A 24,534-nucleotide genomic window follows, 5' to 3' on the forward strand; every position below is an offset into this window, starting at 1 on the left:
AAAAAGTACAAATCTAATGTCAAATTGCCAACTTAGTGACACGAGTTACATATGACTCCCGGAGATAGGCCTATCTGGACTGTGGAAGGGCGCATACCGGTACCGGTACCTTCTTAAAAGCAAAAACGAAAACGGGGCTTTATCTACTCTTTTAGATTTTTACAACTTTTACTTCAGATAAATTTAATAAAATCAATATATCTATATAGGAGGATGCCTTTTCCATTATCTGCTGAATGTTCAGTCTTTATAAAAGAAAACACTATATACGAAAACCTTTGATCATTCTATATTTATTTATTGAGCTGTGCTGTATAGTGTACTGCTACCAGCTACTTTTCTCGTTCCAGAAATGTTCCATTATTTTCATAAAATTTAATTGTGTAATACAGACCATCATCAGACAGAACCACTCGGCAGAATATTATAAACATAAAATTAGGCCCAACTCCGTTCCAAAAGTCGGTGAATGCCGGACTGAGAAGAACGTAAGAAGGCGGTGATGGTCAAAGAATATGTGGTAGTGACGTAATGCGCGTGCGCAATCCGAGGGGCGTAGGAGGTGGCAGCCATATTGTGTAACTCTCCTGCGAGAGTAAATTATTCGTTTAGTGTATTTATTTCCATCTGAAACATCCTGCGTGTAATCGAAATTCAAGATTTGACATTGGTTTGTGCTTGAAGTGCTACACTTCCTGTAGAGTGTGGTTTTGGTGTTCGTTTAATTTCAGCTACCTATATTGATTTTTCCACCTCGTCTAGGGTGTAAATTCCTCGTAGAAGATGGGCACCCGAGATGACGAGTACGACTATTTGTTCAAAGGTAGAGTTACTATGAGACTTTTTTTTTTACTAATTCTTATTAAAGGTTATCAGGACTAGTGTTGAAGTTAATGCCGAGGTTGATGTCCCTGACTTATGATTCAGCAGTCGTGAATATTCGCGGTAATTAATTCACCGTTTCGTTTGACATTTGGGATTTAGCTGTCAAGATTTAGTTTCAGTTAATGCATTTGAAGTGTGTTCTGCTGTGAAAAGGTTTTTAGAAATCGTGTCTTTGATCTGTGTAGTATTTTTATTTTGCGTATTACACTTTCGAGTTGAGAATGTCATTTTAAAACATCTTCATCAACACTTGCAATTAGTTGATATTCTGAGACAGTGTCTGACTACGGGGAAGAAACTGTGCATTTCAGATAATGAATGTACTCTCCAGTCACTATTGCTAGTATTATGTGCTGATGTGTTACTTGATGTCGTGATCAGACTGTGTTACGACTAGTTTGGTATTTATTTCGGTTAACAACTGTCTCGTAACCTAACATTTCCAGTTTTATTTTGTTACGGCAAGTGGCTGGAAACATTGTGATAACTTCTTTTTATGAATACCTACTCTCTGCTTTTTTACTGTTTAAAGTTATTTAGTACGTTAGGAAAATTTAAAATACGAAAATGCTAACTAATTGTATACAGGTGGACCTTTCAAACTTCATGTTTTAAAGTTTGAATGAAGTCAAGTCCTCTTTGCTGAGTAAACCGCGTGCATATTGTGATTTAATGCATATCTACTTCTATTTTTCAATGCAAGAGTGGAATTTCCTAATCTTCTTTCATTTTGCTGTTCACAGTGGTGCTTATAGGAGATTCTGGAGTTGGCAAGAGTAACCTTCTATCTCGATTTACTAGAAATGAATTTAATTTGGAGTCTAAGTCAACTATAGGTGTTGAATTTGCAACGAGAAGTATACAGGTGAGCTTAGTTATTTTGTGTTCTTTCTATGCTAAGAGATATTAGGCAACATTGTCTGTACCTATATTGTTCCATTCCTGGAAAATTGTGATTTGGATGACATGCCTACAAATTTTACTTTTATTCTCAGTTGCTGTTGTAATATATTGGGTTCTTCATGCTTAGGCGTACAAAGTTAATAATGTTATTGGCTTTACGTCCCATCAACAACTTTTAAGATTTTCGGAGACGCGATGGTGCCGGAATTTAGTCCTACGGGAGTTCTTTTACGTGCTAGTAAATCTGCCTACCTACATAAGGCTGACGTGTTTGAGCACCTTCAAATACCATTGGGCTGAGCCAGGATCTAACCTGCCAAGTTGTTCAGAAGGCCAGCATCTCAACCGTTTCAGCCATTCAGCTTGGTGTACAGGATTAGGGTTACATCGCGCATTCCTATCTACGAAATGTCACTGTAAAATTTGTCACAAATGGAACATAATAATTGCTTTTACACAGTTGAAGTCTAAAATCTGCAGTAAATTAAGAAACATTTTATTTTTGGAGAATAGGCCTATTATGTATACCTACTTTACTACTTTACAAGTACCTTTGGTGCTACGCTCACAATAACACACGTATGTCTTTCGTTTGTCTTACACTTTCAACAATTTTGTGTGTGATGTCTGTGTTCACTGAAGTTCTTTGCTTTCGTTTCATTGCTTCAGTTGTCAATGACATCATTTCCTGAATTGTATCGCGATATGCAAGATTTAATAGGTGACAAAAAGCTATGGCCAATGTACATACGGAGAATTCTATGGACTAGTGATTTATTCGAACAAAAAAAAAAAAGTTAATTGGTCCAGGGATCATGCTACTTTTCTTTCAACAAAAATCATTTTTGTGGTATCTGCGATATTTCTCTGTAATGTGCAGGACCAAGTTGTTGAATGCGTCCTTAGTTGTTTTTCCGTGGAGTTCCAGCCACATCACTATAACATGGTAATTTGCCTCATTGAAGAACGAAATATGTTGACCTCCATTTTGCTGTTTGAACTGGCCGCTCTAATCATATGGACAAAGATAATGAGAATCCACAGACATAGTACTCCCTTTCCTGAGTGCTAGCCCTGGACCTCAAGAAATTAACAAACGATGGCACCAGCAGCGGAATACGACATAAAGGAGTCCTGTCAGCCTTATGTATTTCTCTAATAACAACGGTATTTCTTAATTTACTGCAGACTTTTCACTTCATTTAAGTAAAAGCAATTATCCCATTCCTCGGTGCTAGCCCTGGATCTTTAACAAAAGACGGCACCAGCAGCGGAATACGACATAAAGGAGTCCTGTTTGCAGGCCTTAAGTATGTATTCATATTTCTCTAATAACGACGGTATTTCTTAATTTACTGTATATTTTTCATTTCAATTAAGTTAAAGCAATTAATATGTTCCATTTGTGACAAATTTTACAGTGATATTTCATTGATAGGAATGCGCAATGTAACCCAGGATTAGACAGCTAAGTTGTTCACCTGAAATAACTTTTAAACTGTTAACTTCAAATTTTGTTATGTATTTTATGGTGGCATAGATATTTTACAGGCATTGAAGTATAAATTCTACAAAAAGGCATTAACATCAAATCCTCCAAAGCTTAAGTCTAGGTTGTTACATTACAAGGGAAGATCGATTACGTGATTTGAGCAAAAGCAATTACTATCTTCCATTTGTGACAAATATTACAGTGATATTTCGTGGATCAACATCATTCACGTAACCCTTTGGGTAATCATTGATTTACTCAAATAAAGTCTCAAATCCCAGGTTGATTAAGAAATACCGTCGTAACTAGCAAGAAATATGTATACATATTTACTGGCTGTAAATAGCAGTCCATGGTGTTGCATTCCGCTGTTCGTGCCGTCGTCTGTTTTTTCTGAGGTCCAGGCACAGAACACCCAGGGCTGGCACCAACGAGCTCTCTTTCTAGCTCGTTGGCTGGCATCGATGAATGGGAGTGCGGGTATTTTGTTGAAAAATAGCATGACCCCTGGACCAATACATATATATATTTTAAAAGGAAAATAGTACGATTCCTGGACCAATAAATCGTTTAATGGGTTACATCGCGCATTCCTATCTATGAAATGTCACTGTAAAATTTGTCACAAATGGAACATAATTGCTTTTACTTATATGAAGTGAAAAATCTGCGGCACATTAAGAAATACCAAAGTTATTAGAGAAATATGAATACATACTTAAGGCCTCTAGACACGACTCCTTTATGTCGTATTCCGCTGCTGGTGCAGTTTTTTGTTAATTTGTTTGGGGGGTGTAAGCTCCAGGTTAGACTGTGAAGCGGTGTGCAGGTCTCTAGTATCCCATGACAAACTGATTGGTCTGGATTGGTTAGATCATTGGTCTAGACCGTGTTAGGGAGAAGACTATAGAGTGGCTGTTGCATCGCCAGATTTGAATCCACTGAACGCCGTGTGTCCCATATTTTTAGCAACGGAAACAAGTCAGTGTGGCGATGAAGCAAGTACACAGGCTGCAGGAAAAGAGAAGTGAGATTTCACAGTTCTCTGAAGGGCCCCATACACGCGCAGACTTCTGGAATACTTACCTGCACAGACTTGCCTCCAGGAGGTAAGTCGGAAATATGCAGTTGCCCACACATGCTCAGACTAAATGATTGTTTACCGAGGAAGTTGAATACGACGTGCGCAGCTGTTTTCCGTTTAAGATTATGCACTTTGGATGATTGAAAAATGTATACGGATTGAAATTAGATAGTAGATATAGAAGATGAGTTATTTGGACATAATGTAGCGCTCTGCACGAATAAGACGCGCAAAAGGAATTCAGTTCTCATATTTGTAGGTTACCACGTTTACATTTTCTGCCGCATCTCAGAGGTAGCGCTTTCGTCGCAAAGTCTCCGGCAGAATTCAAGCAGCGCCAGAATGTCAGAGACTTGCCTGTAGACTTTGTCAGCAGACTTATCGGCCATACACAGAGAGACATGTCTGAAGAGACTGGTTTGCACAGACTTACTTCCGACTGAGTCTGCACGTGTATGGGGCCTTATAATTACGAAAGCACTCGGTTGCATAATACTGGTATAGCTTATGCTTAAATGGGCATTAAAAATACAAGATATAGGCCTACATATTTACATATTGCATAAAGGAGGAAAATGAACACACTTCCAGTATTTACAAAATAAATCACAATAAATTGCCGTTTTAATACATTTAGCTCTACTTAGAGAGAATGAAAATATAGAACAGGAAACCTTGAACAAAATGCCATGGAGAAATTATTCATATCACTTGAAATTGTAATAAAATTATGTACTGAAATAGCTCATAATAAAATAATTCCGGCTATGCTGAGTGGATCGGACGGTTAAGACACAAGCTCTCTAAATCCATGTTGGCAGGTTTGGCAAAAGTTGTTACTGCAGCAGTTTTTCAGCGCAAACATCTAGGCGCGATGGCACTGTTTTTATTTCTTTCTTGTGGTGGCCGTGAACATGCGGTGCACAAGGCTGCCAACTCTGGACCTTAAGAACTAGTAATACGTTGTTACGTGTGGTGGCACTACTTTTGAATTTACGAACTAGTGGATTTGTTTGGACTGCGATCAAGAGTAGAAATATAGTGTCTGCCCTGCAAGGATTATTACATGTGGTAGTTTCAGTGCTGCTATTCTTACCTAGAAATGGTTCTGGAGGAGAGATGTGTTCATTACGCCCGCCCCTAGAAGTAGGTTTACTTTTATAACCTAAAGTAATGGTCTGGACGCAATTATCCATTGTTTCTGCCAAGGATCACAGGCATTGGCTGATATATCTGAGATTAAGACGTCATTCCCACCAACGAAGAGAGATTTCGTTATCAATCATTCCAGAAGAAAAGGCTAGAGGCCCACGAAGTTTGAAAGTGTCGTGGCATCGGGCTATAACTTTACACTTTCTCAATTCCTTCTCTAATCTCGGGGCTTACGACAAGGAAAAGATCACTCATTAGCTGTAACGTATTTTTGCACATACAGGCCAATGTGTCATGAGAACAGTGGCCCCTACACTCCCTTCAAGAGGCTATTTTCTATGGCCGTGTGGCGCATACTGCCCACATGGCAAGGAAAGAAATGGTAATTTAGTAGTTGTAACCTATTTTTGCACATTCAGGCCAATCTCTTTCACGATGACAGTGGCCGCTTCAGGGCCACACTCCCTTCGAGAGGCTTTTTTCTGTTGCTGCGGCGTATATTATCCGCACAGCAAGGGAATAAAAACCCAGCCATATCAAATCAACATTCAACAGTTGGCAGCAGTGCTGTTGTACTTACCTAAGCACTACTGGTGGAAACCTAAGTATTAAACAAAGGACAGTCACTTTGCGTGTGCCACATAGTGCTGCCCTGTGTTACTAACATTGTGGGGTGGACTCCATAGTTATGCCCGATCAAGCAAAGTGGGTTTGGGGGCATAAGCTTCCAGGTTAGGACCACGACGTGGCTGTTAGGTCTCTAGCATTCCATACGGTAATAGCAGTGCATTCTATGTTGGACATTGGCGAAAAGCTGCATCAATTTATCATGCCGGCTAATGACAAAACCATTGGTCTGGATTGGTTAGGTCTGGTTAGTAAAAAAACCATTGGATTGTGATCAAGCAAAGAGGGTGTGAGGGCTAAGCCCCCGGGTATGCAGTGTTCTCCCCAGAAATTTTCGTTAGCTGGGTGGCAGGAATGAGTAGCTGCGGAGGGAGGGGAATACTGCATATAAAAATTTCAACTTATTCCCCTCTGGCCATTAACGATTAAGATAGGTAAACATTAACTGCAAAAATGGACAAGACGAAGACATTAGAGTATTTTGAACTTCTAATGTTCTACTGTTCATTCATAATCACTCAGTTGCTGTGGAGAGCAGGGCGGGTTTGTTACATCCCGTGGAATCGAGTGCTCACATGTGATTCCACGCTAATCCAGACAGCACTCGCGCATGACACTGTGTGTTAAGCTGAACATTTAAACTCTGTAACTCGTGCAATTTTGCTGACAATAATGAACATTTTTCATTCAAATAAACAGTTTTACAGTATTTAAATTTTAATTTGGAACGCGCATTGACTAAAATATGTAGGCTATTAATATTAAGTAAATCGAGCGAGTTGGCCGTGCGGTTAAGAGCGCACAGCTGTGAGCTTTCATTCGGGAAGTAGTCGGTTCGTATCCCACTAATAATAATAATATAAGAGAATTTATTGGACTCCAACCTATTCAATACATTACAGGATGTTAACATTTTTAGTTAAATATCGTTAAAATGGAGACATGTTTCGCCCTCATGTGGGGCATCATCAGTCATATCAAAGCACCTCAAAATTAAACCAGACGTCTGGTTGGAAATTATGAACATAATATGTAAGAAAGAATACATTAAAAACACGTACAAAGTCCTATCCAAAACGAAATAACAATAGACTAGTTACACGTAGTAAAATACGTTAGTGGTTTCTTAATATTAAAATGAGGCCATCATATACACAGTATAAAAATGGAAGTAATCAAAGTCCATATGATATTGAGTTCGATGGTAGTTCTACGTAGTATATACAAAAGTTGGCCAAATAAAACACAATTTATAATTACTGTACACTTATTTATAATTGTTAAAATTGATGAGGTAAAACATTCCAATTTGTCTATTTGTAATTTGGCTCCAACCAAAATAATTGGCCCTGGGATTCATGAGGTAGTCAACTCCGTTGGTCACATTCTATTTGAATGGAGTGCACAGTGCAAGTGAACAGCTTTTGTTGATTATAAGCTGAGGCTGTGCTAAGACAGAGTTAAAACAACACCGGCTTCAAATGAAGATAGTTAAAAACATCATTAGGTTCTTCCTAGTTGACTAAAGGTTTGCGTATATTTTGTTGTTGAAATGTGGGAAAGTCAGTTGTTGGTTGAATGGGCAACGGTCGAAAATGTTGTGCAGTGCAATCGGTGTTTGAGCTGTCCTACATGTGACGGAAATCTGAAAATGGAGGATTTGTCTTAATTAGTTAAGTGAAATGACGGAAAAAGAGAAAAGGGGAAATCATTGAGAAATGAAAAATGTGAAAGTTAAAAATTTTACCTTGAAAGCTGTTGAGCTGTTACCTAATTGTTAGGAGGTTTGTGGAGCACTGGCTGTCGCTAATGTCCTACTCCTCGTGTTGTACGTGTGACGTCTTAGAGGAGGGGAGTGGATTTGAGAAGGCGGGGCTGTGGGTATGTGATTGGCGCTTGGGGAGGAGTTGAGTGTATTGGAGGGAGAATAGGGGCGTGATGAGTTGAGCGACTTAGTGGGGGTGTTTGGAGAGCTTGTTTTGAGGACGTTAACGTATCCCACTGTCGGCAGCCCTGAAGAGTGTTTTCTGTGGTTTCCTATTTTCACACCAGGTAAATGCTGGATCTGTACTTTAGTTAGGGCCAAGGCCTCTACCTTCCTACTCCTAGCCCTTTATCCCATCGTTGGTATTAGACCTATGTCGGTGCAACGTAAACCAACTTGAAATATTATGTAATTAGTGCATATCTAGGTTATGGTAGCTGGGTGGTTAATGAAAGCGGCTTGGCGGTGCGCCCATTAGAAAGCTCCTAGGGATAACACTGGGTCTGGATTGGTTTGGTCCAGCTAGTGAGAAAACCATTGGTCTGGAATGGTTAGGTCTAGTTAGTTAAAAAAACCTTTGGACTGTGATCATGCAAAGGGGATCTGGAGGCATAACCTCCCAGATTAGGGCCGCAAAACGGCTGTTAGGCTTCTAGTATTCGGTATGGTGATAGCGGCGCATTCTATGTTGGACAGTGATGAATAGCTGACACCGACATAGCCATTTGTTACTTGCAGCTAATGACAAATGAATAATTTGTTCTGTATTGTACATTGTTTTGTTACAGATTGCATTTAGTTCTGTTTATATTGTGCGTGGGTTGGCAACAGAATGCATTTCACTTGACTTGTGGAAATGACGTCATATTAGATTGTATCTCAGACAATGGAAATGCTTGAAGCATACTTGAGCAATGGATAATGGTGTAAGCTAAATTAAATGACCGTATTTATTCGCGTATTAGACCCTCCTTGACTTTTTGAGACGAAGAAAATGAAAAAATAAATCTTGCATAAAAGACCCGTCTAACATTTCATCAGAGAAGAACAATGATTCCACTTCGAAGCAGCCACAAGCCTTATGCAGCTCTGGTTTCACACAAATTTGTAAATACCGTATTTACTTGTATATTAGACCCCCTCGCGTATTAGACACCCCCTGGGTTTCCGAGACGAAGAAAATGAAAAAAAAATAAATCTCGCCTGTAAGACCCCACAACGTAATTCGTCAGAGAATGACGAATATTCGGCTTCGAAGCGGGTAGGCTACAAGTCTTATTGCAGCTCTGACATCGCACAAATTTGTGAATAGTTTCGTCCATACAACCTACGCAATGAATACGCGTTGAATCCATGCGGTACATCTGTGTTTTGCAGTTAAGAAATGTCCGCCTCTGTAGCGTAAGTCTACTGCAGCTCTGATGACGTCGCACAAATAGATGAATAGGCCTAGCTTTGTGTCCAACCCGTGCATTGCAAGCATGCATCAGTCATGCTGTATGTATGTGTTTTGTACTTAATAATGTCTGCCAGCGTAATGGTTAGCACAATTAGTTGCTGTTTTTGGGGATCTTCCTTTGATTCTCAGTACCGTACTGCCAGAGATTTACGAATGGCAGGAAGGTTGATCTGCGGTAAAAGCGGTACTGGTACATGTAATTCTCCTTCACTGGGGGTGTGTCTAAGAAGAGCTGTACCACCTCGGGATGAGGAAACGAGTTTGCTTTAGTTGAGAAATATTTGTGGTTGTTGCTATTTATACAGCAGGCGAGATCATTAACAAAGTGGTTGTTTAATATCTCGTAACTTGGTCCAATATAGATATATATTTGGAGAGAAGTAAGTTTAAAACGTGATAAAAGCTATCCAATTAAAAAGATTGTTTTACTCGCCAACGTACCTAACAAAAAATAATAATTTTATGTCCCCACGTACTTTAAACGATTTTTGGAGGTACCAAACAAAACATACTAGGGTGTGCGTTAATAAAAAGACAGCGAACGTACAAAATTAAACATTATGATAATAAAACGCATTACCGCCACACCTGTAGATATCCATAAATGCGGTATATTTTCATGTTATTAACCGTTTTCTTTTTTCCGTCGAACGTTTGGCACTATCAGGGCGATAATATACCTTATTGGTCTGTCTTATCTCATGGACAGCTGTTTACAAAAATCCTGATGTGATAAATGTAGAGAACAAGCATGAAATGTACTTAAAAATAAGGGTCTGTGTTTCAACAGCCTCAGTTATCAAAAGAATGTTTCCAGTTACTATGTATTACATTCGGAAGTAGAACTCGTAACATACACTAGTTATCAGCTGATGGTTTGGCATGCTTTCTGCAGCACTTCTTTATTCGGAAGGAGTGGCTTCTGCTACAGTACACCAACTGGGAATATCAGAGACCATCTGGGAATAGATTTACACTGTTTAGACTGTATAGTCGGGAATGAAATTTTTTTTAAGAGGTTCAAAAAGACGGGATCTCGTATGCTCTTGATTGCAGTGCACAAAGGGAATGTGTATGCATGCATTGCATGGCTCAAAGAAGCATAGCTGACATGACTGGCGAGAGATAGCAGTGAAGATGACGTCACTTAGAATGCCGACACGCCGGTAGCAAGGCAGGGAAGTTGGCGGCGCAACACATTCTCTTTGGGCGCAAGGCGATAATTCAAATGAAAGCAGTGATCGTGATCAGGTTTACTGTGTGCTAGGCCTACTGCTGAACTGACGGAGACAAATGACTGGCCATTAAGTTCTTTTGTATCAGTATTTAATTATATGATAACACGATACCCTTATCTGTTTCTTCTACGGGATCGAGTATGAAGTGATACGAATCTTCATAGCGAGTTTTTACGGCCGTATGCCCTTCCTGACGTCAGCCTCACCAGAGAAATTGAGATGTAACAAATGACGTGATAAGAGTATCTAAAACTGACTTTTATATGTACCGTAGGCCTAAAAGTCGTGTTCACCATTTATCGTCTTTTTACGTTTAGAAATACTGCCATCCAACGAAAATAGCCAATATAACTTAAATGCATTCTAAGTTTGTTAAATAATAGTACATATAGAATGTTTACACGTACAATTTTAGCTCTTTATAACCTAGAAGTCATATGTTCGCTGCACAAAATTTTGAGGTTGTCGCATATTGGACCCCCCTTTACTATTTTTGGCTGCAAAAGTGGGGGGGGGGGGGAAGGGGTCTATTACGCGAGTAAATACGGCAGTTTCGTCCGTACGGCTCGCGCAATGAAAACACGTTGAATTCCTGTGGTACATCTGTGTTTCGTAGTTAAGAAATGTCCGCCTCCGTAGCGTAGGCCTACTGCAGCTCTGATGGCGTTGCACAAATAGGTGAATTGTTTTGTGTCTGACCCATGCATTGCAAGCACACATCAGTCATGTACATGTCTGCGTTTTGTAGTTAAGAATGTCCGCCAGCGTAATGGTTAGCACAGTCTCTTTCTCGGGAGCCTGAGTTCGATTCCCAGTACCGTATTGCCAGAGATTTAGGAATGGCAGGAAAGTTGATTTGCAGTAAAAATGATTCATGCAACTCCCTTCCACTGGAGACCTGTCTAAAAAGAGCTGCATCACCTCGGGATGAGGAAACTAGTTTACTTAGTTAAGAAATATTCACGGTTGTTGCTAGGTCTATTAATATAGGCAGGTGAGATCATTAACAAAGTGATTGTTTAATATCTTGAAAACCGGGCCATTATAGGGTTTTTGGGAGGGAAGTAGGTTTAAAACGTGATAAAAACAATCCAATCACAATTGTTTTACTCCGCAACGTACCTAACAAATAGTAATAATAATAATAATAATAATAATAATATCCCGTGTGGGGATTTACCGGTTACCTCCATCGGGCGCGTCCCATTGGAATTGGGGAAGCTCGCTGGCTCTGCCGCCAGCAGAGTCAGAGGGTAGTAGGGAAATAAAATACCACCGTGAAAAAAAAACTGGTCCCTTGCCAGGGTTACGGCGAAGACTGGTAAATGACCAGAAGCCAGAAAACGTCTTGAGGCAACCTCTAGGGCTAACAACCCTAGTTGTAAAAGGATGGGTACCCGTCCAAGGCAAATTCAAGTCAAAAAGCATGGCACAACATTTCAAGAAACATACCCCAGGGGGTAAATCTTCGGATAAATCTCTCGTCGTGAACGCCACGGCGCACGAGTCTCGTTCGGATTCTGGGGGAGACTCATCATGCAAGAGACGAGTCGGAGCGTCTCGGTGTAGCCCGAAGAGTCAAAAACTCAGGCCAAAATCTAAAACCTTTCTAGCAACTTTCAACATAAATTCACTTACACAAACTGGCAAGCTGAAAACCCTCACCAAAGCTCTTCACGAAAATCAGATATCCATAATGGCCCTACAGGAAACAAGGTACCCAGATGAAGAGATGTTTGAATCCGAAGGCTACCGATTTTTCAAGAGCAAAGCGCAAAGAGGAATCCTCAATGGAGCTGTGATGCTTGGAACCGCGTTTGCTGTTAGAACCAAGATCCTTAAATCAGTTGCAAATTTCGAACCTATGAATGACAGATTGTCTATACTCACAATTAAATGCGCGAACAAAACCTACGCCCTAGTTAACGCACATGCTCCTACAAACGATAAGAACAAGTCTGATCCAGACGAAGTTGATAATTTCAGGGACCTACTGGATGAAAAATTGAACAAAATCCCCAAACACCATGTCAAGCTTCTTTTGGGTGACTTCAATGCCCAACTAGGTCGTGAGCAGAAGTACAAGAAAGTTATAGGAAATTACCCTGCTCACAAAAGAACCAATCCCAACGGCAAAAGACTGGTGTCCATTTGCGAAAATTACAACCTGCAGGTCATGTCGACCCACTTTCGCCATCTACCCAGAAAGCAAATGACTTGGCGTTCTCCCGTCCAAGCTCTCGGGGAGTTCCAAATTGATCATGTTGTGATCTCCAGGAGAAACAGCCCTGAGATTATGAATGTGAAGGTAAAGAAAGGCATCAATGTGGCCTCAGATCATTATATGTCTCTTATCAAATTCAAACCAATTCCCGCAAACACAAGGAAGACAACCAAACAGATCACACGCTTCGACAATGATAAATTTCGGCAAAGGGTCGAGGAGTTCCAGGAGAAGGCTAGACCAAATGACTGTGACTTTAACAACGCCAAAAGTCTCCTTGTTGAGGCCGCCATAGACGTTGCAGAAATCAAGAGAAGCAAAAAGCATGCCTGGTGGAATAGTACCTGTGAATCAGTCCTCCAAGAAAGACTCAATGCGTGGAAACAGTACAACGAAATCAAAAAATGATTGGGGAACCTACAAAACCCAACATGCCCAAGCAGCTAGGGTGTTCAGAACTGAGAAACGTAAATACGAAAAATCTCTCATTGAAAAGATAGAACAAAACTTTAGGAAGAATGAAAGCAGAGAGTACTACAGAGCCTTCAAACGCAAACTCACTGGCTATAAACCACCATCTCTATGCTTTGAGCGAACGGACGGCACACTGGCGACGTCAAATGAAGAAAATTGCAGCATTCTGGCAGATTACTTCAAGAATTTACTTAATTGCTCTAAACCGCAAAGCGCCTTTGGGACCAAGGAACCCTTACTCAGGTACCCAGATTCCAGACCACCCGACAGAGATGAAATCAAGCGCCACATTGCCCGTCTCAAAAATAACAAAGCGCCGGGGGAAGACTCAGTAGTAGCAGAACTATGGAAATATGCCCCAGAAGAATCACTTGATATCTTGCAAAAGCAAATAGAAGAAATTTGGAACAAGGAGACCCTACCCGAATATTGGAAAATAGCTTTGATCCATCCATTACACAAAAAAGGCAGCATGAAGAACATCAACAACTACAGAGGAATATCTTTGCTACCCGTGACTTACAAAATTCTATCACTTGCCATCCTGGAGCGTTTGGAAGCACAAGTCGAACATCAAATAGGTGAATACCAAGGAGGGTTCCGAAAAGGTCGCTCAACAGCTGAACAGATCCAAAATCTCAAAATGATCATCAGATATTGTACACTAAGGTCCAAGCAGTATGTGTCTGTCTTTGTGGACTTTAAGAAAGCGTACGACTCCATTGACCGGGAAGTCCTGCTAAACATCTTAAATGAATTTGGAATTGATTTGAAACTGCTGGCATTAATTAGTCACCCTGACCGATACAAAATCCAAGGTGAAGTTCCACGGATGTCTCTCACATTCCTTTGACATCAAAACAGGAGTCCGACAAGGTGATGGACTATCCCCGATACTCTTCAACTGTGTTCTTGAAAAGATCATCAGAACCTGGCGGGTCAGATTACAGGAAACGAACTACAGTCCATTGAAAATAGGAACCAAATCCAAGGGGATCGCAACAGATTGCTTAGCATTTGCCGATGATATTGCTGTTCTCTCAACCGACATAGAAACCGCTAGAGCTCAAGTTGAAATTTTAAAGGAAATTGCCGAACAAACTGGTTTGCAGATATCGTTTGAGAAAACAGAAGTAATGACTAACATCAAAGAGGCTCCACCAAAACTCCATACAAAATACGGGGACATCACCCGAGTAGACAAATTCAAATACCTGGGTGAGATCATCATGAAAAATGGACTGGACAAAGAAGCACTTCAGGAGCGAGTACGCAAACTGGAAATAGCCTACCAAATATCCCGCACAATCTAAAACAAAAAATGCCTTTCCCAAAACACCAAGATACGTCACTATGAAACAGTTCTGAAGCCAGTAGTTCTATATGCAGCCGAAACCCTGTCTCTAAATGCCAACAAAGGACTCCTTGAAGAACTGGAGAAAAGAGAACGCAAAATTGTGAGAGGAATCTTGGGATCAAAGTACAGAAATGGAATCCATCAAAAGAGATCCAACAAGGAAGTCTGCAGCAAAATAGAGAAAATTACCGACACAATCAGAAAAAGACGGGCATGATTTTACGGTCATCTGAAAAGAATGGACAGAAGAAAGTTAACTAAAGGAATCTTTCACTTTTTTGATTCAAACCCCAAAACCACAATTCCCTGGTTTAGAAATACCAAAGAAGACCTGCAAATGCTACATATCTCAGCTGAAGACGCCTTTAACAGAGATCTCTTCCGCAAGAAAATATTGACGAACGGGCTAAACCGAGACGAGCAACCGAAGAGAAGACACGGTGCCCCTTGGACAGAGGAGCATAAGCAGGCCCACTCACAAAGAATGAGGGAAATTTGGGCTCTAAAGAAGGCCAAGTTCAGTGTCAAATGCAACAAGACTTAACGTGGTCCTTGATGGCCCCAGCGAGTTATATTTATTAATAATATTGATTCCCCCCCCCACTTTCAATGATTTTTGGACTCTCCAAACAAAACATACTAGTGTATGCGTTAATAAAAAATGGGAGACAACGAATGTACGAAATTATACAGGCCCAGTACTCAATCCCGCTGTCTCCATTTCAGGTCTCAGAAATTTATTAACCCTCAAAGGGCGAATTTTGCCATGTCCAAAAAAAGGAACTTAGGTGTGAAAATTATGATTTTTCGTAATTTTAAGTAATTATTAAATGCAAATATTTGCCGAGTGCCATGACTCTCTTGGCATGGTATCCATGTTTGTCATAGTTCATCCCTTCAACTTGTTGAAGGGCAGCCATGATCAAACTATGATGTCAAGAGCCAACATGTCACATTTAAATTTACTTAAAAATAAATGAAGCACACCATGGGTTACAGCAGGAAATGATCACTTCACATCACATAAAGCATACTGATGATATAAATTCACCATAGAAATCACAATGAACAATTCTAATACTGGAAATTAAAAACACAGGAAGAAAACATCATGGATCGCTTCGATACCCATGAGCGCCCGATCCTATGGACCAATTTACGGCGGCCTGTTTCAATAGCATGGATGCAGAATGCAATACATTCACACACGATAATAAGCAGCTTACTCACGTTATTGAGGGTACTGCTCTGCGATGTGGCGCAAAACCCCTAACAGCACTATTTACCTGTTTATTGGCAAAGAGAGTTCATATGATTATAGTTTCCCAAATGTCTTTACTTAAACTATTCACAAGTTTTTTACGCCATGGGTATGCATTCGTTTCAATATTCCATTATGTGTCATAGGTATGTACTTATTTAGATGAACTCACGGTCATCGGGACCGCAGGTGTTATGCCCCCTTCCCTCCGCGAGGAAGGATTGGTGGGCCTGGCTGATGTCATATTCTTGCAGGTGTACCACTTGAGTTATCTACAGAGGATCAGGGGGTGGTGTGACATTATACTTATGTCACAATCATTTTTCTTGTCCACGGTGAAATATTAAATAATTACATTGGTGACGGATGTGCAGTAGCAAAAATTTGGACTTAGTTTTTGGATATTAATTCCCTGTCTCTCTCTCACATCCTATGACGTCGAGTAAACATGGTCGCCATGTGCTCTACCAGTCCTATAGTGTGTCCTCTTCAGTGTTCTATATGGCAGGTAATAGTACAAAAACCTAGCATTTTCGCACCTTTACTCCTTCCTTGTACCCTAGTGAACATATCTAATAGCATATGACGGCACCTACAAGTGAACTGGAGATAGCGGGCTTGTGTACTGTAACCAATTAAACATTATGATAATGAAACACATTACCGCCACACCTGTAGTTAGATATCCATTAATGCGGCAAACTTTCCTGTTATTTATTTCTATTCTTTCCGTCGAACTTTTGACACTATCCAGGCGATACATTACCTAATCTAAACAGTGTGGCCTCTTATCTCATTTACAGCTATTTAGGTAAATCCTGATTTGATAAATGTAGAGAACAAGCATGAAATATACTTAAAAATAAGGGTCTGGCTTTCAACAGCCGCAGTTATCAAAGGAATGCTTCCAGTTGCTGTGTATTACATTCAGAAATACAACTCGTAACATATGCTAGTTATCAGCTGGTGATTTGGCACTCTTTCAGCAACATGGCTTTATTCAGAAGGAGTGGCTTCTGCTACACATACACCAGCTGGGAATATCAGAGACCATCTCCAGAAATCATTTGGGAATAGCTTCACACAGTTCGGACTGTATAGTCGGGGAAAGAAACTATTTTTAAAAGGTTCAAAAAGACAGGACCTCGAATGCTCTCTGTTTCGATTGCAGTGCATGGCTGAAGAGATGGCAGTGAAGATGTCACTTGGAATGACGACACGCCGGCAGCAGGGAAGTTAGCAGCGCAAGACGATTCAAATGAAAGCAGTGATCAGGTTTAGTGTGTGGTAGTCCTACTGCTCAACTGACAAATGACTGGACATTGAGTTGAGTCATTTTATATCAATATTACATAATACGATACCCGTATCCCTTTTCTCTATGGGATCGAGTATGAAGTGAGATGAATCTTCGTAGCCTGACATCGACCTCATTAGAGGAATTAATGAGATGAAACAAATGACTTGATATGAGCAATGAAAACTGATCATATTTATATAAAATAGGCCTAAGTCGTGTTCACCATTTATTGACTTTTTACATTTAGAAATACTGCCTTCCACCGAAAATAGCCTGTATAACTCAAATACATTCATAGGTTTGTTAAAGAACAGTGTAGAATGTTTACATGTACAATATATAGCTCTTTATAGCCCAGAAGTCACGTGTTCACTGCACAGAATTTGAGGTTATTGCATATTGGACCCACCCCCCCTGTACTTTTTTTTTTTGGCTGTAAAAATGGGGGGGGAAATACACGAGTAAGTACGGTAGGTTATAAATGAAAATGTAATTCTGGGGGATAGCGGTTCAAATCCATCATAATGCTATAAAACGTATGCTGCACATACTGCATATCTACTGCAGGTTCGATTCTGAAAGAGTCCAGTCGGATTTGTGGGTGCTCAGATAAGTCAGCTTCATGTCTAGATTTACCTGCTCGTACAACTCCTGTGTGATAAAATTCTGGCACCTTGGCATCTCCGCAAATCGTAAAAGTAGTTAGGGTGCGGACCAGCTGGGATGGTGGGACGGCTCTCTGCGTGCGGCGCAGAGAGACAGAGATACACAGCTGCCGTTGCAACTGTTAAGGTGGCCAGAGGTGGAGTTACAGCGGGTGGAGGATGACTGATTAATGTTAGTCATTATTGATGTTTCAATGCATTTTTCACTACAGAAATCACCATAATTATTAACCTGGTATACTCTTCATGCGAGTGGGAATAATAACAGCACAAGTGGGAATAGTAATAATAAGAGCAACATTACACCAGGGTGTAATAACATACATACATACATACATACAAACATTATCATATAGACTCTTATCCCTTTCAGCGTTCAGTCTGCAAGCCTCTGAGAATTTACTAAATGTCGCCACAATCCTCGATTTGCAACTAGTGTTGTGGCCTCATTTAGTTCTATACCTCTTATCTTTAAATCGTTAGAAACCGAGTCTAACCATCATAGTCTTGGTCTCCCTCTACTTCTCTTACCCTCCATAACAGAGTCCATTATTCTCCTAGGTAACCTATCCTCCTCCATTCGCCTCACATGACCCCACCACCGAAGCCGGTTTATGCGTACAGCTTCATCCATAGACTTCATTCCTAAATTAGCCTTTATCTCCTCATTCCGAGTACCCTCCTGCCATTATTCCCACTTGTTTGTACCAGCATTCATTCTTGCTACTTTCATGTCTGTTACTTCTAACTTATGAATAAGATATCCTGAGTCCACCCATCTTTCGCTCCCGTAAAGCAAAGTTGGTCTGAAAACAGACCGATGTAAAGGTAGTTTCGTCTGGGAGCTGACTTCCTTCTTACAGAATACTGCTGATCGCAACTGCGAGCTCCCTGCATTAGCTTTACTGCACATTGATTCAGTCTCACTATAATACCATCCTGGGAGAACACACAACCTAAATACTTGAAATTATCGACCTGTTCTAGCTTTGTGTCACCAATCTGACATTCAATTCTCTTGAATTTCTTACCTACTGACATCAATTTAGTCTTCGAGATGCTAATTTTCATACCATACTCATTGCACCTATTTTCAAGTTCCAAGATATTAGACTGCAGGCTTTTGGCACAATCTGCCATTAAGACCAAGTCGTCAGCATAGGCCAAACTGCTTACTACATTTCCACCTAACTGAATCCCTCCCTGCCATTTTATACCTTTCAGCAGATGATCCATGTAAACTACGAACAGCAAAGGTGAAAGATTACAGCCTTGTCTAACTCCTGTAAGTACCCTGAACCAAGAACTCATTCTACCATCAATTCTCACTGAAGCCCAATTGTCAACATAAATGCCTTTGATTGATTTTAATAATCTACCTTTAATTCCATAGTTCCCCAGTATGGCGAACATCTTTTCCCTCGGTACCCTGTCATATGCTTTCTCTAGATCTACGAAACATAAACACAACTGCCTATTCCTCTCGTAGCATTTTTCAATTACCTGGCGCATACTGAAAATCTGATCCTGACAGCCTCCCTGTGGTCTGAAACCACACTGGTTTTCATCCAACTTCCTCTCGACTGATCGCACCCTCCCTTCCAAGATGCCAGTGAATACTTCGCCTGGTATACTAATCAAGGAGATACCTTGATAGTTGTTGCAATCCTTTCTGCTCCCTTGCTTATAGATAGGTGCAATTACTGCTTTTGTTCAATCTAAAGGTACCTTACCAACACTCCACGCTAATTTTACTACTCTATGAAGCCATTTCATCCCTGCCTTCCCACTATACTTCACCATTTCCGGTCTAATTTCATCTATCCCTACTGCCTTATGACAAAGGAGTTTATTTACTATCCTTTCCACTTCCTCAAGCATAATTTCACCATTATTTTCCTCCTCCCCATGAGCTTGGCTGTTTGCAACACCACCATGATTTCCTTTTACATTCAGAAGATGTTCAAAATATTCCCTCCACCTATCCAATGATTCCCTGGGATCTATTATGAGTTCACCTGAATTACTCAAAACTGTTTATTTCCTTTTTCGCTCCCTTCCTAAGATTATTACTGTCCAGAAAGGTTTCCCTGCCTGCTTGACCTAGCCTTTCCAGGTTATTACCAAAATCTTCCCATGACTTCTTTTTGGATTTAACAACTATTTGTTTCGCTCTGTTTCTTTCATCTACGTACCAATCCCTGTCTGCCTCGGCCCTTGTTTGGAGCCATTTCTGATAAGCCTTCTTTTTAAGTTTACAGGCTGCTCTCACTTCATCATTCCACCAAGATGTTTGCCTTTTCCCATCTTAATGTGTAATATAACTATTTATAATAGTTTATTTAAATCCGCCTTGATCAATACACTCATTAAATGAAGAAACATTATTAATTAAACCATACATGTTTCGGGAAATCAACTTGTCAACTTCATCCTAATCTGCACCCTCACATGGTGAATACACGGACACAATTCTTGTCCTAATTCCTCCCACTGACAAATCTACCCACATCATTCGCTCATTTACATGCCTAACAGAAACTATGTTGCGTGCAATGGTATTCCTGATAGAGCCCTACCCCAGACTCTGCCCTTCCCTTTCTAACACCCGTCAAGTACACCTTATAATTTCCTATCTCTTCCTCATTATCTCCCCTTACCCGAATATCACTTACTCCTAGCACATCCAGATGCATCCTCTTTGCTGACTCAGCCAGTTCTACTTTCTGAGCTCGGTAAATTCATGAAGCAGGATGCTGCCCTACTTGCACATAGTCCAAGTGAGGATCTCTCCTCTAATGGGTTATGAACCACCGGTGAATTGTATAGTCCTAGCCGCGTGAGCACAAGGAGGGCCACGACTCAGAATATGTCCGAGATGCCCACTTCCATTCCATAGCAACTGGTATCCCGGCTCTCAGGACCACTTAATATTGTTAGCTCCTCATCGAATTCCATTTCGTTCGCCAAGTTGTATCCAAGGAGTCGCTCGCCTGTCAAATTGGAGTGGGACTCCATTATTCCCATAGGTCCGAGGCTTGCTTAAAGTGTTCTGAGCTCGGTAAATTCATGAAGCAGGATGCTGCCCTACTTGCACATAGTCCAAGTGAGGATCTCTCCTCTAATGGGTTATGAACCACCAGTGAATTGTATAGTCCTAGCCGCGTGAGCACAAGGAGGGCCACGACTCAGAATATGTCCGAGATGCCCACTTCCATTCCATAGCAACTGGTATCCCGGCTCTCAGGACCACTTACTAGGCCACTCAGCCGTTGCCCATGGTTCACGAACTAGGACGTGACTACAGTAATCCACTAACATGAACCATCCACAAACATGAATGTAATAATACCTTAATAATTAGTAGAACTTCGAAAATCAAAATATGCTACCCTCAGTAGAATTGTATTCTACAACAGTAAAAACAACACATCAATCAATTGGTTGCTGTACAGTACAGTAAAGGCAAAAGTGCGAGATATAGGCTACTCCACATACACAAACCATAACACATTAAAAATACGCATAAGAAAATGTGTGAAAAGCGTTCACTTGGGAAGATTCTCAATCACTCTCGGTGTCTGATGTCTGGGACTCGGACTCAGAATCTTGAAGATTGACGATAAAGGGTTCCATTATGCTGTTCATTGGCATCTTCCTTGCAAAATCCTCCTCCTGTAATTTCTCTGCGTGCAACACAGTTACTCCACACCTCAGTTGAAATGCTGTCTATGGCCTCGTGAGTGAGCTTTTCAACATCAGCGATCTTAGAAGTCTTGTTCTTATCTGCTATGTTTGCCATTACCTGAGCCCATACAAGTTCAATTGTATTGTACTGGCAATGGTAGGGGGGCAGTCGGACAACCCTATGACCTTTTTCTGTGGTGATGGAATCGAGTTCGTACTTTACAGACCTGGCTGTGTGTGCTTTCACAACCTGTAACAGTTCTGCTCTGGTTTGTGAATTTCTGTGAGGATTTTATTCATAGACAACCAGGATACGATGTCTGCCTTTTGTGTGCTATGGTTTGGTGCTTTATCTAATTGAACCAAATGAATGCTTGCATTGTCCATAATAATTGCTGAATGCGGGGGGCTATTAGGAAGTAACTGTTCTAGGAACCACTTTTTTAAACAATGTGGAATTCATGTCCGAATGATAATCAGTGGAACTGTTTTTCGATTTGGAACGAAAAATTAAATTGCATTGCGGTATAAATTCTGTGGACGCTGATCCTACATGACACACGATAAGCCAAGCTCTCATACACACAGGAACCTAAGTCCTCCGGTCCCGTCTTACCCAGCATGCCTTCCTTGTGTGATTTTGGTGTATGAAAGTCTCATCTAAATAAAATGCAATTGAGTTACCCTCCTGTCTTATGTCATGAACTGTCCTTAGAAATACTGTTCTAGCTGCAGCAATATCACTGCGTTCCATTAACATCTTACGTCCATCGTTACATTTTTTAAATATTTGAAACCTATACTCCTTAACCCCTTCAGTGGCGGGTTCTGGCAGACCGCTTGTGCCAGAATAATGAGGTTTTTTTTGGAGGAGATGATTTATTTTTATGAAGCAAGGAATGTGTAATAGTTATTAAGGGAACACATTCAAATATTATTCAAGGTTAATAAAAACTTACTTTCTTCTTCTTCTTTTATGACCACATAGGATCACTTTAGTCAGTCAGCCGTTCAGGTCTCTTTGAAGGGATTGTTCGGGCTTTGCGGTCCTCCCAGTACTTCTTCAGACGCTCCGATCTTTGTGCCCTTTCGTCAGTTGAAAATGTGCGTGTTGTTGGTTTGTTTTGTGTAAGGGTAAAGCGGAGGTTTGTATTCTTGAGTTTTGTATTCAATTTTATCTTATTTGTGGTGTCTTCTGTTGTAAGGCCTATTTCCTTCAGATCCTCTCTTACTTCTCTGATTCATTTACATCCTGTTGTGGTATTTTTTGAGACGAGATTGTGTAGTTGTTTCAGAAGTCTCGAGTCCTGCATCCTCATGATATGCTATATTTACACTTTTTTACAGTAGGCCTGTAATATGATTTCATAAAATATTGGTGTTTAGAGAATACTGTCCTGTGAGCAATACATTTTAATTTCAGGCTTTTTTATTATTCCCATCAACAGCACTAATGCAACAAACTGTCAAATTTCATAAGAGTTCATTTCCTTCCAAAACTGTGCCACTGCATGTGGAGATTTATTTAAAAGTTTTTCAATGCACTTTTAATGTACAAATTTTTTAGGTCACTGTCAAATTTACAACTTCAGCTGTTAGAACCAGTTCAAAACAGTCAATTGTACTCACCTCTGATAATAATCCAACCCTCACACCAAGATTTCCCGCAAATGGAATGATATCAGATCGCACACTATCCCCAGCCTTATACTTTTTCCACACAAATTTTTCCACACGAATGTATATTCAACATCCCCCACCATCAACTTAGCTTCTGACATATCATCTTCCTCACTTTCACTAGAAATACTAAGGTCATCATCCAAAGAATCAATAGAAACATTATCATTGCTATCAGAAATACTAATGTCACTTAGAGATTAATCTATGATGTAGTTCCTTATTTTGCCTTCAAACATATCTTCCGTTTCGTGCTTGCCATTTCTGTTTACCTCATCAGCTGGCCAGAGATTGCATATAGCAGATAAGGCATATTTTGGGCCAGAGGCTTCATGAATAAAACTGGAAACCCTCACGCCATCTGTTGAGAATGCTGGAAAAAAATTTCCAAATAGATTACAGTACCCGAGAAATTATTGGGCGATTGCAAAATGAACACTGCAGCTAAACGAGAATTTCTCGGGCGGTGACATTATGGGCAAGCGTGCGCCACCCAAGAATTTCTTGGGCGTGCCACTGAAGAGGTTAAAACTCAAAGGAGAGACGACTTGCCACCACTGAAACCCGCTGCCTCTTTCATTTTTTTTAAAGAAGTTTCAATGATGTTGGAAATTGCCCTTCAGCGTACATGTCGAAAATTGTACGGAGCAACACGTTTTTGTTAAAGTCATCTAAATTTGTTACTGGTTTCTGGTGGCAAGGATATGTACGAACACTGACATCGCATGCTGCTGCTGTTAGTTCCTGCAATGTGGCACCATCACCCCAGGCATCTTCTGCCTCGTCCATCTCTCGTTCCTTAACGTTCTTAAAGTACTGGTGCACTTTGAACACTACTTCTTGCGCTTACTTATGCAAAACCTTATAAGTAATAAAACTCATTGTAGACCGTATTGGACATCAAATTATGAATATTAAAATAGTTAACACCACCTTTCCAATACTTACCTTTCCTTATATTTAGGATATAAACATTACAACAGGTGTAAGATGGGACATGTTTCGCTTAACTGTCGTGAGCATCATCAGCCGAAATAAATTTTAGCCTAAAGTTAGGTCAGGGCCTCGAACCTAGTGTCCTTAAAATATATGGCACCCTAAGAATCAACTAGTGTGAAGAAACATATAATGTTGCAACATGGCTAAGAGAAAAACAACACAATCCTGTTGAAACAGAGGGTAAAAACAGAGAGTACAATACAGAGCTGGTAGTGAAATAATTAAAATCATTAAGATATCATTGCTACCAATCAGTCAATCAGAATGTTCAAACATAAAACA

The 24,534-nt window shown here is 40.4% G+C and overlaps 1 protein-coding gene across 2 annotated transcripts in view; it reads left to right on the forward strand.

The window, feature by feature from the left end:
• Nucleotides 1–534: 534 nt before the first annotated feature.
• Rab11 (RAS oncogene family member Rab11) overlaps nucleotides 535–24,534 on the forward strand; it is a 128,833-nt gene continuing 104,833 nt past the window's right edge. Inside the window, exons 1-2 of one of the 2 annotated variants that reach the window (XM_067157170.2) lie at nucleotides 535–823; nucleotides 1,629–1,750. In XM_067157170.2, the coding sequence (XP_067013271.1) occupies nucleotides 784–823; nucleotides 1,629–1,750 (162 nt within the window). In that variant the 5' untranslated portion in view covers nucleotides 535–783. The remainder of the gene's footprint in view (nucleotides 824–1,628; nucleotides 1,751–24,534) is intronic. The other variant, XM_067157163.2, reaches the window with a different exon arrangement.

This window comes from Anabrus simplex, chromosome 1 (genome assembly GCF_040414725.1).
Source record: "Anabrus simplex isolate iqAnaSimp1 chromosome 1, ASM4041472v1, whole genome shotgun sequence".
In the NCBI taxonomy this organism is placed as follows: Eukaryota; Metazoa; Arthropoda; class Insecta; order Orthoptera; family Tettigoniidae; genus Anabrus; species Anabrus simplex.